Below are 15,720 nucleotides of genomic sequence, written 5' to 3'. Positions count from 1 at the left end.
GTAAATATGGCTAAAATGAACAATTTTTTATATAAAAACAATTAGTTAACATATAGTGTATTATTAGTTTCAGAGGTAGAGTCTGTGATTCATCAGATGCATAGAACACCCAGTGTTCATCCAGGTATCCTTTTTTTTTTTTTAAGATTTTATTTATTTATTTTTTCATGGCAGAGAGACAGAGGGAGAAGGAGGCTCCCCGCAAATCTGGAACCTGAGACCAGGATCACCCCCTGAGCCAAAGGCAGATAGATGCTCAACTGCTGAGCCACCCAGGCATCCCCCAGGTGCCCTCCTTAATGTTCGTCACCTAGATACCCCATCCCCCACCCCTCCCCTCCGGCCACACTCAGTTTGTTTCACACTCAGTTTGTTTCAGAGAATTGTATGGTTTGTCTCCCTCTCTGCTTATGTATTATTTTAATTTTCCCTCTCTACCTCTAGGCTCCTGTTTTGTTCCTTAAATTCCACATATGAGTGAAACCCTATGATAACGGTCTTATTCTGATTTACATATTTGGCTTAGCATAATACCCTCTAGTTCCATCCACATTATTGCAAATGGCAAGATTTCAATTTTTTGATGGCTGAGTAGGATCCATTGTGTATTTATACCATATCTTCTTTACCCATCCATCAATGCACATCTGTGCTCTTTCCATAGTTTAGCTACTGTGGACATTGCAGCTATAAATATTGGGGTACAGGTGCTATTTTGGATCAATGCATTTGTATCTGGGATATATACTTAGTAGTGCAACTGCTGAGGAACCTCCACACTGTTTCCCAGAGAGGCTGCACCAGCTTGCATTCCCACCAACAGTGTGAGAGGGTTCCCCTTTTTCTAAATTCTTGCCAACATTTGTTGTTTCTTATCTTGTCAATTTTAGCAATTTTGACCAGTGTGAAGTGGTATCTCGTTGTGGTTTTGATCTGTATTTCCCCGATGGCAAGTGATATTGAGCTTTTTTTCATGTGTCTGTTCGCCATCTAGATGTCTTCTTTGGAGAAATATCTGTTCATGTCTTCTGGCCATTTCTTGATTGGCTTATTTTTTTCTTTATGTATCGAGTTCCATAAGTTCTTCATAGATTTTAGATACTAGCCCCTTATCTGATATGTCATTCGCAAATATCTTCTCCCACTCTGCAGGTTGCCTTTTGTTTTTGTCAAATGTTTCCTTTGCTGTGAAATAGCTTTTTATATTGATGAAGTCCCAATACTTCATTTTTGCCTTTGTTTCCCTTGCCTTTGGAGATGTGTCTAGCAAGAAGTTGCTGTGGCTGAGGTTGAAAAGGCTGCTGCCTGTGTTTTCCTCTAGGATTTTGATGGATCCCTGTCTCACATTTACATCTTTCACCCACTTTGAGTTTATGTTTGTGTATTATGTAAGAAAGTGGTCCAGTTTCATTCTTCTGCACGTGGCTGTCCAATTTTCCCAGCACCATTTGTTGAAGAGACTGTCCTTTCTCCAGTGGATATTCTTTCCTGCTTTGTCTGAGATGAGTTGACCATAGAGCTGAGGGTCCATTTCTGGGTTCCACTGACCTATGTGTCTGTTTTTGTGCCAGTACCACACTGTCTGATGATTACAGCTTTGTAATATAGCTTGAAATCCAGATTGTGATGCCACCTGCCTTGGTTTTCTTTTTCAACAGTTCTTTGGCTATTCAGGGTGTTTTCTGCTTCTGTGTAAATTTTAGGATTATTTGTTCCAGCTCTGTGAAAAAAAGTTGATGGTATTTTGACAGGAATTGCATTGAATGTATAGATTGCCCTGGGTAGCATAGACATTTTAACAATATTTGTTTTTCCAATTCATGAGCATAGAAAGTTTTTCCATTTATTCATATCTTCCTCAATTTCCTTTGTAAGTGCTCTATTATTTTCAGAATACAAATCCTTTACCTCTTTGGTTAGGTTTATTCCTAGGTAACGTATGGTTTTTGGTGCAGCAATAATGGGATGGATTCCTTAATTTCTTTTTCTCCAATCTCATCATTAGTGTATAGAAATGCAACTGATTTCTGTACATTGACTTTATATCCTGCCACTTTGCTGAATTCCTGTATGAGATCTAGGAATTTTTGGATAGAGTCTTTTGGGTTTTCCACATAAAGTATGTCATCTGCAAAAAGCAGGAGTTTGACTTCTTTGCCAATTCAGATGCCTTTTATTTCTTTTTCCTGTCTGATTGCTGAGGCCAGGACTTCTAGTACTATGTTGAATAGCAGTAGTGAGAGTGGACATCCCTGTCGTGTTCCTGACCTTAGGGGAAAAACTCTCAGTTATTCCCCATTGAGAATGATATTCTCTGTGGGCTTTTCATAGATTACTTTTAAGATACTGAGATATGTTCTCTCTACCCCTACACTTTGGAGAGTTTTAATCAAGAAAGGATGCTGTACTGTGTCAAATGCTTTTTTTCTGCATCAGTTGAGAGGATCATTTGGTTCTTGTCCTTTCTTTTATTAATGTGGCATATCACACTGAGTGATTTGCAGATGTTGAACCACCCTTGCAGCCCAGGAATAAATCCCACTTGATCATGGTGAATAATCCTCTTAATATACTGTTGGATCCTATTTGCTAGTATCTTGGTGAGAATTTTGGCATCCATGTTCATCAGGGATATTGGTCTGTAATTCTTTTTGGTGGGGTCTTTATCTTGTTTGGGGATCAAGATAATGCTGACCTCACAGAAAGAGTTTGGAAGTTTTCCTTCAATTTCTATTTTTTGAAACAGCTTCAGAAGAATAGGTATTAATTCTTTTTTAGAGGTTTGGTGAATTCCCCTGGGAAGCCATCAGGACCTGGAATCTTGATTTTTTGGGAGATTTTTTTATTATCGCTTCAATTTCCTTGCTAGTTATGGGTCTAGTCAGGTTTTCTATTTCTTCCAATTTCAGGTTTGGTAGTTTACATGTTTCTAGGAATGCATCCATTTCTTCCAGATTGCCTAATTTGGTGGCATATGGTCACTCATACTATGTTCTTAAAATTATTTGTATTTCTTTGGTGCTGATTGTGATCTCTCTTCTTTCATTCATGATTTTATTTATTTAGGTATTTTCTCTTTTGTTTCTTATAAGTCTGACTAGGGGTTTATTCATCTTATTAATTCTTTCAATGCACCAGCTCCTAGTTTCATTGATCTGTTCTACTCTTCTTTTTGTTTCTATTTCACTGATTTCTGCTCTAATCTTTATTATTTCTCTTCCTGTTGGGTTTAAGTTTTATTGGCTGTTCTTTTTCCATCTCGTTTAGGAGTAAGGTTAGTCTGTGTAGTTGAGACTTCTCTTGTTTCTTGAGAAAGAACTATATTACTATATACTTCCCTCTTAGGACCACTTTTGCTGCATCTCAAAGGTTCTTAACTATTGTGTTTTCATTTCATTTGCTTCCATGATTTTTTTTAAGTTCTTCTTTAATTTCCTAGTTGACCCATTCATTTTTTAGTAGGTTGCTCTTTAACCTCCAAGTATTTGAGTTCCTTTCAAATTTCATCCTGTGACTGAGTTCCAGTTTCAAAGCATCAGAAATGAAAAAAGCAAAGCATTCCCTGAAAATATGCAGGGAATAATCCTAGTCTTTTGGTACTGGTTGAGATCTGATTTGTGACCCAGTATGTGATCTATTCTAGAGAATATTATATATCTTCTCTACCAAGAAGAATGGGTATTCTGTTGCTTTAGGATGGAATGCTCTGAATATATCTGTGAAGTCCATCTGGTCCAATGTGTCATTCAAAGTTTTTGTTTCCTTCTTGATTTTCAGCTTAGGTGATCTGCCCATTGCTGTGAGGGGGGTGTTATAGTCCCCTAGTATAATTGTAGCATTATCAATGTGTTTCTTTAATTTTGTTATTCATTGGTTTATATAATTGGCTGCTCCCAAGTTAGGGGCATAAATATTTACAATTCTTAGATCTTCTTGTTGGATAGAACCCTTTAAGTGTGATATAGTGTCCTTCCTCATCTCTTATACAGTTTTTGGTTTAAAATCTAATTTGTCTGCTCTAAGGATTGCTTCCCCAGTTTTCTTCTGATGACCATTAGCATGATAAATGGTTCTCCATCCCCTCTTTGGGAGAATCTTTGGGTCTAAAATGAGTCTCCTGTAAATAGCATATAGGTAGGTCTTGCTTTTTTTATCCAATCTGATACCCTGTATCTTTTGATTGGAGCATTTAACACATTTATATTTAGAGTAACTACTGAAAGACATGAATTATGTGCCATTGTATTACCTGTAAAGTCCCTGTTTCTGTATATCATCTCTGTTCCCTTCTGGTCTATGCTGCTTTGGGGCTCTCTCCTCACTCACAGGATCCCCTTTAATATTTCTTGCAGGGCTGGTTTAATGATTACAAATTATTTTAGTTTCTGTTTGTCCTGGGAGCTTTTTTATCTCTCCTTCTATTTTGAATGACAACCTTACTGGTTTAAATATTCTTGGCTGCATCATATATCTCACTTAGCACCCTGAATATATCATGCCAGTCCTCTCTGGCCTGCCAGGTCTCTGTGGAGAGGTCTTCTGCCAGTCTAATGTTTCCACCCTTGTGGGTTTAAGAGCTCTTGTCTGAAACTGCTTGCAAGATTTTCTCTTTATCTCTGAAATTTGCAAGCTTCATTATTATAGTCTGGCTGTTGATCTATTTTTATTGATTTTAGGGGAGGGTGGGGTGGCTCTCTGTGCCTCCTGAACTTGGGTGTTTATTTCCTTTCCCAGATTAGGGAAGTTCTCAGCTATAATTTGTTCTAATAGGCCTTCTGCCTCTCTGTCTTTTCTGATCTTCCAGGATATTCAAATATTATTGCACTTTATGCTATCACTCATCTTTCAAAGTCCCCCCTCAGCATCCAATAGTTGTTTTTCTCTTTTTCTCAGCTTCCTTACTTTCCATCATTTTATCTTCTGTATCACTGACTCTCTCTTCTGCCTCGCTTACCCTAGCAGTTAGAGCCTCCATTTCTTTTTTTTACTGCATCTCAGTAATGACATTTTTAACTTCAGCCTGTTTAGGTTCTAGTTCTTTTATTTCTAAGATTCTCTAGTGTCTTTTATGCTTTTTTCAACCCGGGTGATTATCTTTGTAATCGTTATTTTAAATTCTAGCTCTGGCATCTTACTTATATCTATATCAATTAAATCTATGGCAGAGAGTATTACCTCTGGTTCTTTCTTCGGTTGTGAATTTCTCCTTCTCGTCATTTTGTCCAAAAAGGACAGACAGAGAAAGAGGAGCGCATGGGTGGCTCAGTGGTTGAGTGTCTGCCTTTGGCTCACATCGTGATCCCTAGGTCTGAGGATGGAGTCCTGCATCAGGCTCCCCACAGGGAGCCTGTTTCTCCCTCTGCCTGTGTCTCTCCCTCTCTCTGTGTGTCTCTCATGAGTAAGTAAATAAAATCTTTAAATTAAAAAAAAAAAAAAGGAAAGAAAGAAAGAGAAAGAAAAAAACAGCAAAAACAGCAATAATAAAATCAACAACAACAATAACTTTAGGAAGTGACTCTGGTGCATGCTTTATATACTCTGCGGTTGTGTTTTGGCTGCTCTTTCGGGCTGGTCCTTCCTCCTTGTTTGTAGTGGGAAGTGTTTGGTCCTTTAAGTAGATATGCTTTTAGTAGCTTGTGAAGTTAAGCCGGAAGCTCATGTTCTGGAGCTTTCTTTAATCAGCAGACTTGGTATATGTTGGGGTTGTGTTTGTCTCCTGGGGGGGTTCACAAGCTGACTTGCCCTCGGAAGGACACACCTGCAGGCCAGGGGGCGGGACTGCGGGCAGAGGATTCCAGCCTCCACTGGAGGCACCGTGTGTCTCCCTGGGGTCCGACTGTGCTGGTGGCCGGTGGTGGTGGAGGAGATGGAATTTGGCGTCACTTTGTCCCTTCGTCCCCCGGGGAGGCAGAAGTCCCGGCAGCTGCTGCCCTGCGGTCCTCCCAGAAAAGTGCGCAAGCTCGGGCGGCCCAGGACCTCGTCACTTCCCTGCCCTAGCCTGTCTGTGTCGGGGTCATCAGGTCCCCAGAGCCACAGGTCTCCTGAATTCCAATTCCGGCCGGAAGCTGGGATTCAGAGCTCCGAGTGCGCCCACCGCGGCCCTGGCGGGAAGGCTCGGGCCGCCCGCAGCCGCCGCGCCTGAAAAGCCTTCACGGGCACCTGCGCCGAGGCTGACAGTAACGCTCCGCGAAGAGCTGGAGCCGGCGGCCACCGAGTGCATTTGACTCGGTCCCCTACCGCCTCTGTGTTGGAAGCAGGCTGGCCGCTCCGGGGGCCGCGCAGCCCCGGCCCGCGCCCAGCCAGGCCCAGCCAGGCCCAGCCAAGCGCCTGGCGCCCCCCTCCGACCCGGCTGCGCGCCTCGCCTCCGCGGCTCCCGGCCGGCCCTTCGTCTGCAGAGGACAAGCACGCCGCTCCAAGGCCCTCCAGAAAAGGGAGCAGCCTTTCCCTGAGCAAAACCCGGGGATCCACTCGCCACCGATGCCGACTTTCTCCCTCTTCCTGACTTGGCTCCGAGAACCAGACTTCCTCCCTTTCGGGCCTCGCGGCTTCCCAATCCCCCGGTTCAGGGCTGCGAACTTTGCTTCTGCCAGAATCACTTGCTCCAAATATGCAGATTGTTTCTGTACTCTTCCCATCTTGCTCCTGATTTTTCAAACAGGTGAAGGTTGGTCTGGTTGTACTGGAAGAACAAAGCAAGTTCAAGGTGCCCCTACTACTCCACTGTCTTGGAACCACGAGGTTCAAATTTTAAAAGAACCGAAACAAATTCTTAAGTGATCTCTAAACTTTTGCCCACAAGTCTGTGGTGGCCGATTCCCTGGCCGACACACTTGGTACTATAACCCTATTAGCTGCTGTTCACGAGAGAAGACAGGTCAAAGTTGTTCTTTCCACATGTGGGTTTTTATTTTGAGCCCTTCACACCCAGCACAGAATTGCCTCTGGCTTCAAGAGCTGCGAGGAGCACTTTGCTGTGATCTTCTCGGTGTGATTTAAGAGCTTTGCCTTTTGTTACCCATCACCACTGTTTATAATTATTATTCACTCAAGGCCCTTAATAAAAAGGACAAGACAAAGACAAGGCAGTTTTCAGGGTCAAACCCACTACCTGCCTGCCTGGCTTTTCTGTACACAGGTGAGGTACTCCTGCACATCATCCGGGGACCCCAGAATGAGGGGGACTCGTTGGTGAATGGTCTCTGGCTTCACATCCAGCACGGGCTGAGTGCCTGTGGTCGCCAGGCCTCCAGCCTGCTCTATGATATAGGCCACGGGATTGCACTCATACAGGAGCCGGAGCTGTGGGAGAAACAGAGTCAGGTGGACAAGCTCTGCAAGTTGCCAGATATCCCAAGCCATGCCCCTTTTAAAGGTCAACAGGGAATTGCAGCTACTGAACTTCTGGTTTGTTAGCCCAAATGCAACGGACACCCCAGCAGAGTGAGCTTCCAGAAGTCAGGACCCCCCAGAAGCCCAGGCGCATCAGATGATGTTCATCGCCATGTCTTTGGGGCACCACTGGTTAGTATCTACTGTCTTGTGACCTCTGTGTTTACAAGAGACCTGCCTCCTCCCCCTGAGAATATGGGATCCAGATACTTGTTTGCTGTTGGCTCAGCAGTGAGGCAAACTGACTCTGAGGCCTGGTCAGGAGCCTCTGTATGTGAGGCCTTAGGGCTAGGAGGAAGTCCAGCTTGGATGGGATGGAAGGTCACCTGGAGAGTACGGGGTAGCCTCTTAGGATAACTTCCCATCCAAGATCGTGTGGAGGAATCCCATACCTCAAGTGTCAGCATGACTAGGTAGTTTGTTGGGGTTGAAATGGCCTTTTCTCGTGGCCACTGAGACTGAGTTAACGTCCACTGCTTGCACTCCCACGGCATCCTGCACGTCCTTCTGCATGCGTTTGTCACACTGAGGTTGGTTTCATATCTGCCTTCCTCCTTACATGCTCACCCTTGAGGGCAGGGACAGAGTCTGTCTTGGCAGATCACTGTGGCACCTCCCCTCCCAGTACTGTCTGATGCAGGAGACAAGGCTCCTGTGTCCCTCGCCCATGGCCTCCCAGTGGAAGGCAGAAATGGGCGGGGTGTGGAGGGTCAAGTCAGCCTGTGCCCTGCTTGCTACATTGGACCCGTGGACACAGGGCCAAGCCTATCCTGAGGAAAGACTACCTTTTCTAAGAGGTACCATAGGAACTAGCAGGTGTCTGCCCTGTACCCAGTGAGTCCTTGGGGAATTGAATTGAAATGGGCTGGACCCAAAGGCTTTTTTAGGTCTCTTTCTCTGTGTTGTCATTCCCTCCTCACCACCCCCACCCCACCACCAGACACCCACATACATCACATCAGATTCAGAGTGACAGTCTAGCTGCACGTTCTAACTCAATATCATATTATCTTCTCCTTCCTGCCCCAAAAGCTGCAAAAGCTGTGCAAAACCTGTTTTTTTTTTTAAATTTTTATTTATTTATGATAGTCACACACACACACACAGAGGCAGAGAGAGGCAGAGACATAGGCAGAGGGAGAAGCAGGCTCCATGCACCGGGAGCCCAACGTGGGATTCGATCCCAGATCTCCAGGATCGCGCCCTGGGCCAAAGGCAGGCGCCAAACCGCTGCGCTACCCAGGGATCCCCCAAAACCTGTATTGAAAAGAAAACAAGCTCCTTTCTGTAATCGGCTTACAAAATGGTGAAGCCAGCTCTCTGCAGCCTTTTTTTCTTTGCTTCAAATCCATTCTGAAGATCATTGGAAACTACTTTGAGAAGCAGTCAAATCTTGCTGATTTTTGAATTATTGTTATTTCATGGTGGGAAGCAAAATGTCTCTGGTCTAGGTTGGAGAGCCAGGTATTCAGGAGAAAGTAAGTCAAGACTCCAGGGGGCCATTTACTGCCATTTTGGTAAAACAGTGTACACTACCCTTACTCTAGACCTCCAGCTCTTGGAGTAATGGGTATCCTGGCAAGTGCAAAGAAGCCCCACTGGGTGTGGACACAATTGGATCTGCGAGTTTTGTCCCTGATCATCCACAGGAGGGACACTGGAGGCCAATTGGTCCTGCACAGCTACCTAACAGCTTGTAGCACTCCACTCTTTCCTCTCCTTTTCCTTGCTCTGGGCACTTGAGGATAGGGGATTTGGGATGTTTGACAATAAAGCCTCCGATTGTCACCAAGTAGCCTTTGTTTGTACCATTTTGATTCAGATACTTAAGAAAAAAAGTACAGCATCTTCACATAAAATTTGTCTTTGAGCCAAGGTTACCCTTCACCTAAAGTTGTTCTTGTAGTAAATTCATCTTAAAACACAACATGCAGGTCTTCATGTTACTTTGGCCTGCAGCCCACGTGATCTACTTTTTTCTGCAACTAAATCTAAACAGATAAACAGAGACAAGCACACACAGGAGAAAAGGCATACACAATCACCCCACCCCAAAAACACACAGCAAGGATGCCTGGGTGGCTCAGCGGTTGAGCATCTGCCTTTGGCTCAGGGCGTGATCCTGGAGTCCCAGGACTGAGTCCCACATCGAGCTCCTGCAGGGAGCCTCCTTCTCCCTTTGCCTGTGTCTCTGCCTCTCTGTCTCTCTCTCTGTCTCTCTCTGTCTCTCATGAATAAATAAATAAAATATTAAAACAAAAAAACACAGCAATGCCCACACAGATACCAGGAAAGCTAAAACACAGAGTTCAGGAACCAATGTACTTTCAACAGGGATGGCGGGGATGGTGCTATGAATATAGATCTACATGGAATTATATGTGCTTATGGAAATGTCCATGTAACTATATGTGCATATTTTCTGACTCATCTTAAATCATTTTAACAATTAGTAACAAATAGCCTAACCTTTTCTGTGTTGGAACTTAGTAGACAGCACTCCCTCATTTTCTAAATCTTATTTAATACCCTGTGCCAGTATCTTTTATGCAGAATTGTCTGTAACTCTTACTTCTAAAGGTTATGATAGGGAACCCTGGGTGGCGCAGCGGTTTAGTGCCTGCCTTTGGCCCAGGGCGTGATCCTGGAGACCCGGGATCGAATCTCACGTCGGGCTCCCGGTGCATGGAGCCTGCTTCTCCCTCTGCTTGTGTCTCTGCCTCTCTCTCTCTCTCTCTCTCTCTCTCTCTCTGTGACTATCATAAATAAATAAAAATTTTTAAAAAATTTAAGAAAAAATAAAGGTTATGATATACCTGAGCTAAATATTCACATGAAGAGAAACTCCTGATACACCAATCTGCATATTAAAAATCTTCCCTCTGGTCTCATGTGCTCTTAGATTTCTTATCATGGCTTTGAAACTGTCATTCCAGTAATTCAAATTGCACATCCTGGGAGACAAATACACATGTGGCCAGTTGTTGGTATATGTGAGAGTGTATTAGATCTTTGTTTTGATTTTTTTACTTAATGATCTCTGTGATTGGTGAAAAAATCAGACATGTTTCCATGGGAGGGTCTATTCAAGATAAATGCATTTGGGTCATAAGATTCCCATCTGATAATATAAGTATTTTGGGGTTTGGGTCATAAAGTTGCAATAAGACTTTCCAGGAACTACCTTCCCAGAAGTATTGAATAAGTTCTGACCAAAAGTTCTTATTCTGGAGTTTGGGAACTCTCCAGAGGATTCATGGGTAAACTTCAAGTCATCTGTGAACCCCCTAAAAACATATGTAATATATCTGTTTATGTGCATTTCTTTCCCCTGGGAAGTGGATCCATACCTTCTGTTAGATTCTCAAATGGTCTATAACCCAGAATCAGGTGGTGCTGAAGCTACAGGCACAGCATGTAGAAGGTGGTAAATGACCACAGCTGACACATGGTGAATGATGGGCATGAGGCCAAGGAATGTGAAGGGTAGTGAAAATTGCCAATAACAACTTCAGCCTCTACTACAGCCTCAAAATTTATTAATAGGAAATATAGCTCATTTTTCTTCCACCTACCCACTCACAAACTGCTGTGAAGAGGTCAGAGCAGTAGCCAAAAAGCAGGCATGAAGAGAAAGGGTACTCCAACTGGCTTACTGACGGATACAGCCTATGGACAAAAAAGAATTACCTTGCCCTTCGGACTTTTCTGGTTCGCTGGATACAGGAAGACTCCTCCATAGACCAGGGTACGGTGTACATCAGCCACCATAGAGCCCACATACCGGGCCCCATAGGGAGCACTGCCATCCTAGAAGGCAGAAAGAGAAGAGGCAAGATGCTCACCTAGATTAGATACTTGTTAACCACATATCTTAAGAGATTGGCAAAGCAAAAGAAATTAACAGTCTTCTAAGGAAAGGAGACATTGGCAGCATTTAGGATGGGATTAGACAAGCAAGAGATAGTCACCCAACAAAAAAGAATTGAATTGCAATAAAAGCAGGCACTATAGGTGATTCCAAACCCTGAATATTAGATGGAATACAAAACCTGCCAATTACTCTCCTAGGTAATAATATGAGTAGCACTGAACAGAAATCTTGTGTAAACTCAGCTCAATAAATAATTTTTCAGTATCTTATTTCTGCCTGGCATCAGGCCAGGCCCTGAGGATGCCAAAATCAGAAAGACAGTCTCTGCCCCAAGGAACTCACCAACTGAAGGGGAAGACTAGCATATATAAATGAGTAAGATTTCAAAACACAGAGTTCAGGGTTCAGGAACCAATGGTACTTTCAACAGGGATGGTGGGGATGGTGCTATGAATATAGATCTACATGGAATTATATGTGCCTATGGAAATGTCTATGAAACTAACTATGCGTGCATATTTTCTGACTCATTTTAAATCATTTTAACAATTAGTAACAAATAGCCTAACCTTTTCTGTGTTGGAACTTAGTAGACAGCACTTCCTCATTTTCTAGATCTTATTTAATACCCTGTGCCAGTATCTCTTATGCAGAATTGTCTGTGACTCTTACAATTAAAAAATAAATGAATTTAAAATTTTATGATAAAAAGATGAATAACCCAATTTTTAAAATAGACCAAAAACTTACCTTATACCACATGACAAATACACTCAAAGTGGAACCTACACATAAGAGCTAAGACTATAAAATTCTAAGAAAATATCAACAGACTTTTGGGAGAAGAAACTTGAGAGAAATGGTATTAAAATTATCTGGCAAAGAAAACCGGAACATTTGGGAAAATGAAGAACAAGGAAAGAGTATCTCTACCAAATCTAAGAGCACGCAGTGAATTAACAATATTTACATATGCAAAGAAGAAATGCAAACACCCACCAGTAGATCAGAATAGAGTCTAGTCTTGGGCATTAAGAAAGATGAGAATTTCATTTATGCTGAACAGGACCTTTCAATCAGCATGAGACAGGATTATTAGCCAAAGAACAGCACTGTGCAAGCTGCTTAGAGAAGAGGGGGGAAGGATCCCTACCTCATTCTTTACACCCAGATTATTTCAACATGGAGAGAGACTTGAAAGGAGAAAATCACAAATAATTTAGAATAAGGCTGTCCAATGAAGTTCTCTGTAGTGATGAAAACACTTTTTATAACCACTGGCCCAAAGTAACCATGTGTGAGGTCTGGTAACGAGACGAAGTGTAGATGAAAACAGAATTTTACATGTTATTTACTGGTAATTACATGTGGCTAGTAGCTACTCTACTGGGCAGTACAGTACAGGAAACATGAGTACATTAATTCATAATCTAGAACACAACCATTAGTTACAAAGAAAAATAAATATAAAATTGCAAATACCTCTGTAGAATCAAAAGCTGAAAGTCTACCCATATTTCTAACATGAGTAACAGACAAAAGATAAGTTTCCTTCATTTACTAAGTGCGTATAAAGCAACAAGAAACAGATAATACTAATTAAATATTTGCTAAGGACAGAAATAGGCAATTTACTAAGACAAAAGTTGATGCCCAGTAAGTACAAGGAAACTTGTAAGACATAAGCCATCATTAAATATGTGCAAATCAAGCCACAAGGTTCACCTTTTTACCATCAGATGAACACAAATTTTAAAAGATTCACCATATCTCACACAGGCAGGGACACAGGGAAATGGGCACTCTTTCATATGATGCCGTAACATATAAACTGATGCAACTTTTCTGAAGAATACTTGGTGACATCAGCATGTGAGATGCACATACCCTTTGACCCAGCAACTTCAGCAAGACATGTGTCCTACAGATACACCTGCAAAGGTCACAAGCACACACATTTGGAATCTCCACTGCAGCTTTGTGTCAATCTCCAAATCATGACAAAGAAAATCAGTGAGACTAACATGCTCTGCCTGGTGTTCTAAAAGGGGCAGGTATGGAGGTGGGTAAGCGTAATCCTTCCTGCCACCCCAGCTCAAAGAATAAAAGCAACACTTGGCAGTGGTCATCCCTGGAAAGAGCAACTTGACTGGGGTTAGGGAATGGGGGAGGCTTTCATTTTTAATTTTGCATAATTCTGTATGCTTTACATGCCCTAATCTTAGATTACATTTTAAAATTGAAGTAGAATTCAAAAATAAATAAATAAAATAAAATAAAATTGAAGTAAAATTCACATCAGCCCCTAGCAACCACTGATCTGCCTTATGTCTCTACACACTGACCTTATCCTTGCAACTGGCTCTTTCCACTTAACATAAATGTTTTAGAAATTATCCATGCAGTGGTATAGATCAGTTCTTCATTCCTTCTTATGGGTGAATAATACTCCCTTTTCTGAATGTACCAGCTTTTATCCATCCACTCATCACTTGATGGACATTTGAGTTTTTCCACTTTGGGTTATTGTAAATAATGCTGCTATGAACATGTGTGTGCAATTTTTTTATGAATATCTGTTTTCAGTTATTTGAAGTATATACATAGGACCAGAATTGCTGGGTCATATGGTCATTCTATGTTTAACTTTTGAGATACGTTACTTTTTAAATTTTGTTAACAAGAATAGAAACCAGTTTCAATCAAGTGGAAACATTACAAACTATTTATTGTCTTCTTCTCTGAGCCTTTCTTTCTTTAGAAAGAGTTAAAAGTACTTAATTAAAGAAATAAAGAAAGCGACAGCTTCATGCCAACACCCACAGGCCAGCCTCTCCTGTCTTCACCTCTGCCCCTCTCTCTTCACAGAGAATTGCTGAGGGAAGGGGGCACAGATTACTTTCCCTAATTTCCCTTTAATCTTTCTAGGGGATCACTGCAAACCTCCACCACAGCCAGGAGGACGCCCATCCCCATTTGACCAAAGTCAAAATTCCTTTTGGTATTTATAGGCGGATATTCTAGAATCCAACTTGGGTTTCATTGTATTTCTGTTTGTCTTATTAGTCAGAACTGGACACTCCCAAGAATATCCAGCACTTCAGTCAAAATGATTATTGTTTCTACATCAAGAAGAAAGTCCTTCCCTGGACTCTCAAGTGTTGCCTGAGGAAACTACCTGGCATTCACACTGTTTTCCTGCTGTTACATGTAGACTAAACTTCCTGGGGCCAGAATCAACTAATCTCTAGTCTCCAATGTATGGAACTTGTAAGGGATTTTATGTGAAAAGCAAGCAAGAAAAGCCAAAACCTCCTAGAGACAGAACAACTCCTTTTATGCTAGGGGCAGATGCATATTAAGTCTAGAATTTCACATTAATAAACAACTGGAGGATTCTGGAGACTTGCTATATGTTGGGGAATATGTCCCTTCCTTTGCTGTTGAGAAGGGTCTCATCGTTGAATCAGTATTGAAATATTGATTAATACATTGGGCTCAATAGTCTACCATTTCCATGATAAGTGAACACTGACTTTTTATTTTCTAAGGGGACTGCTCCACTGAACAACTATTGCAGAATGAGGAGGAGATGAGAATAATTTGCTGTTTAGATCCTACTGCATGAGTCCCACCTGTTTGTCAGCAAACAGGGTGCAGTAATGGGTGGCCTTCCACAGGCTATTCTAGCAATGTTAACCTGTCCTGTAAATAATGCATACACTCCCCTTTACATTATTTTTGTCCCATTATCTCCATTCTGTATCTGTAGATTAATTTCCTGATATAAAGAAATGTCTAAGAAACTGCCCAGCACAGTACTTTTTCAAGTGTGCATGGAAATCCATTAATGGGTGATAAGCCCATTTAATGAGAGATTACTAACATGCTTTTTTTTTTTTTTTTAAATGAGATGCAATCTAAACAAATGGAATGGAATACAACAGAATGGAACAGATCAGAATAGGGGAGCCTGGGTGGCCCAATCAGTTAAGCGTCTGCCTTCAGTTCAGATCATGATCCCAGGGCCCTGGGATGCAGCCCCCCATCAGGCTTCCTGCTCAAGGGGAAGCCCGCTTGTCCCTCTCCGTCTACCACTCCCTCTGCTTGTGCTCTCTCCTCTCTCTATTTCTGTCTCTCTCTCAAATAAATCAATAAAATCTTTAAAAAAAAAAAAAGAACAGAACAGAATTGAATTGAATAGAAAAGTGAAAAGGTAAAAGTATCTTAAAACACATCGAGATTAAGGCAATTTATTTCAGTGGGGCCTGTGTGAGTGTGTACATGCACACTGGCACACATATGCTCTGAATTAGATGTAAAATGCATTTGTTATTAATGTTCACAGTCAAAAATTCTTCAGAGCCACTGGTCTAATTGACCTTTCTCACTCCTGAGCTGTCTCTGGGGAAACTGTATAGATCTTCTTAAGGCATTTATTCCATTTTGTAAAATTA

At 42.0% G+C, this 15,720-nt stretch overlaps 1 protein-coding gene across 1 annotated transcript in view; it reads right to left on the bottom strand.

The window, feature by feature from the left end:
- Window positions 1-6,881: 6,881 nt before the first annotated feature.
- Window positions 6,882-15,720, bottom strand: part of FBP2 (fructose-bisphosphatase 2) — a 32,828-nt gene continuing 23,989 nt past the window's right edge. The window contains exons 6-7 of the mRNA XM_077904582.1: window positions 11,080-11,199; window positions 6,882-7,299 (exon numbers count right to left, since the gene is read on the bottom strand). Of these exons, the coding sequence (XP_077760708.1) occupies window positions 7,105-7,299; window positions 11,080-11,199 (315 nt within the window). The 3' untranslated portion in view covers window positions 6,882-7,104. The remainder of the gene's footprint in view (window positions 7,300-11,079; window positions 11,200-15,720) is intronic.

Source organism: Canis aureus, chromosome 1, assembly GCF_053574225.1.
Source record: "Canis aureus isolate CA01 chromosome 1, VMU_Caureus_v.1.0, whole genome shotgun sequence".
NCBI classification, from domain to species: domain Eukaryota; kingdom Metazoa; phylum Chordata; class Mammalia; order Carnivora; family Canidae; genus Canis; species Canis aureus.
This window is presented reverse-complemented; position numbering and strand designations above follow the sequence as displayed.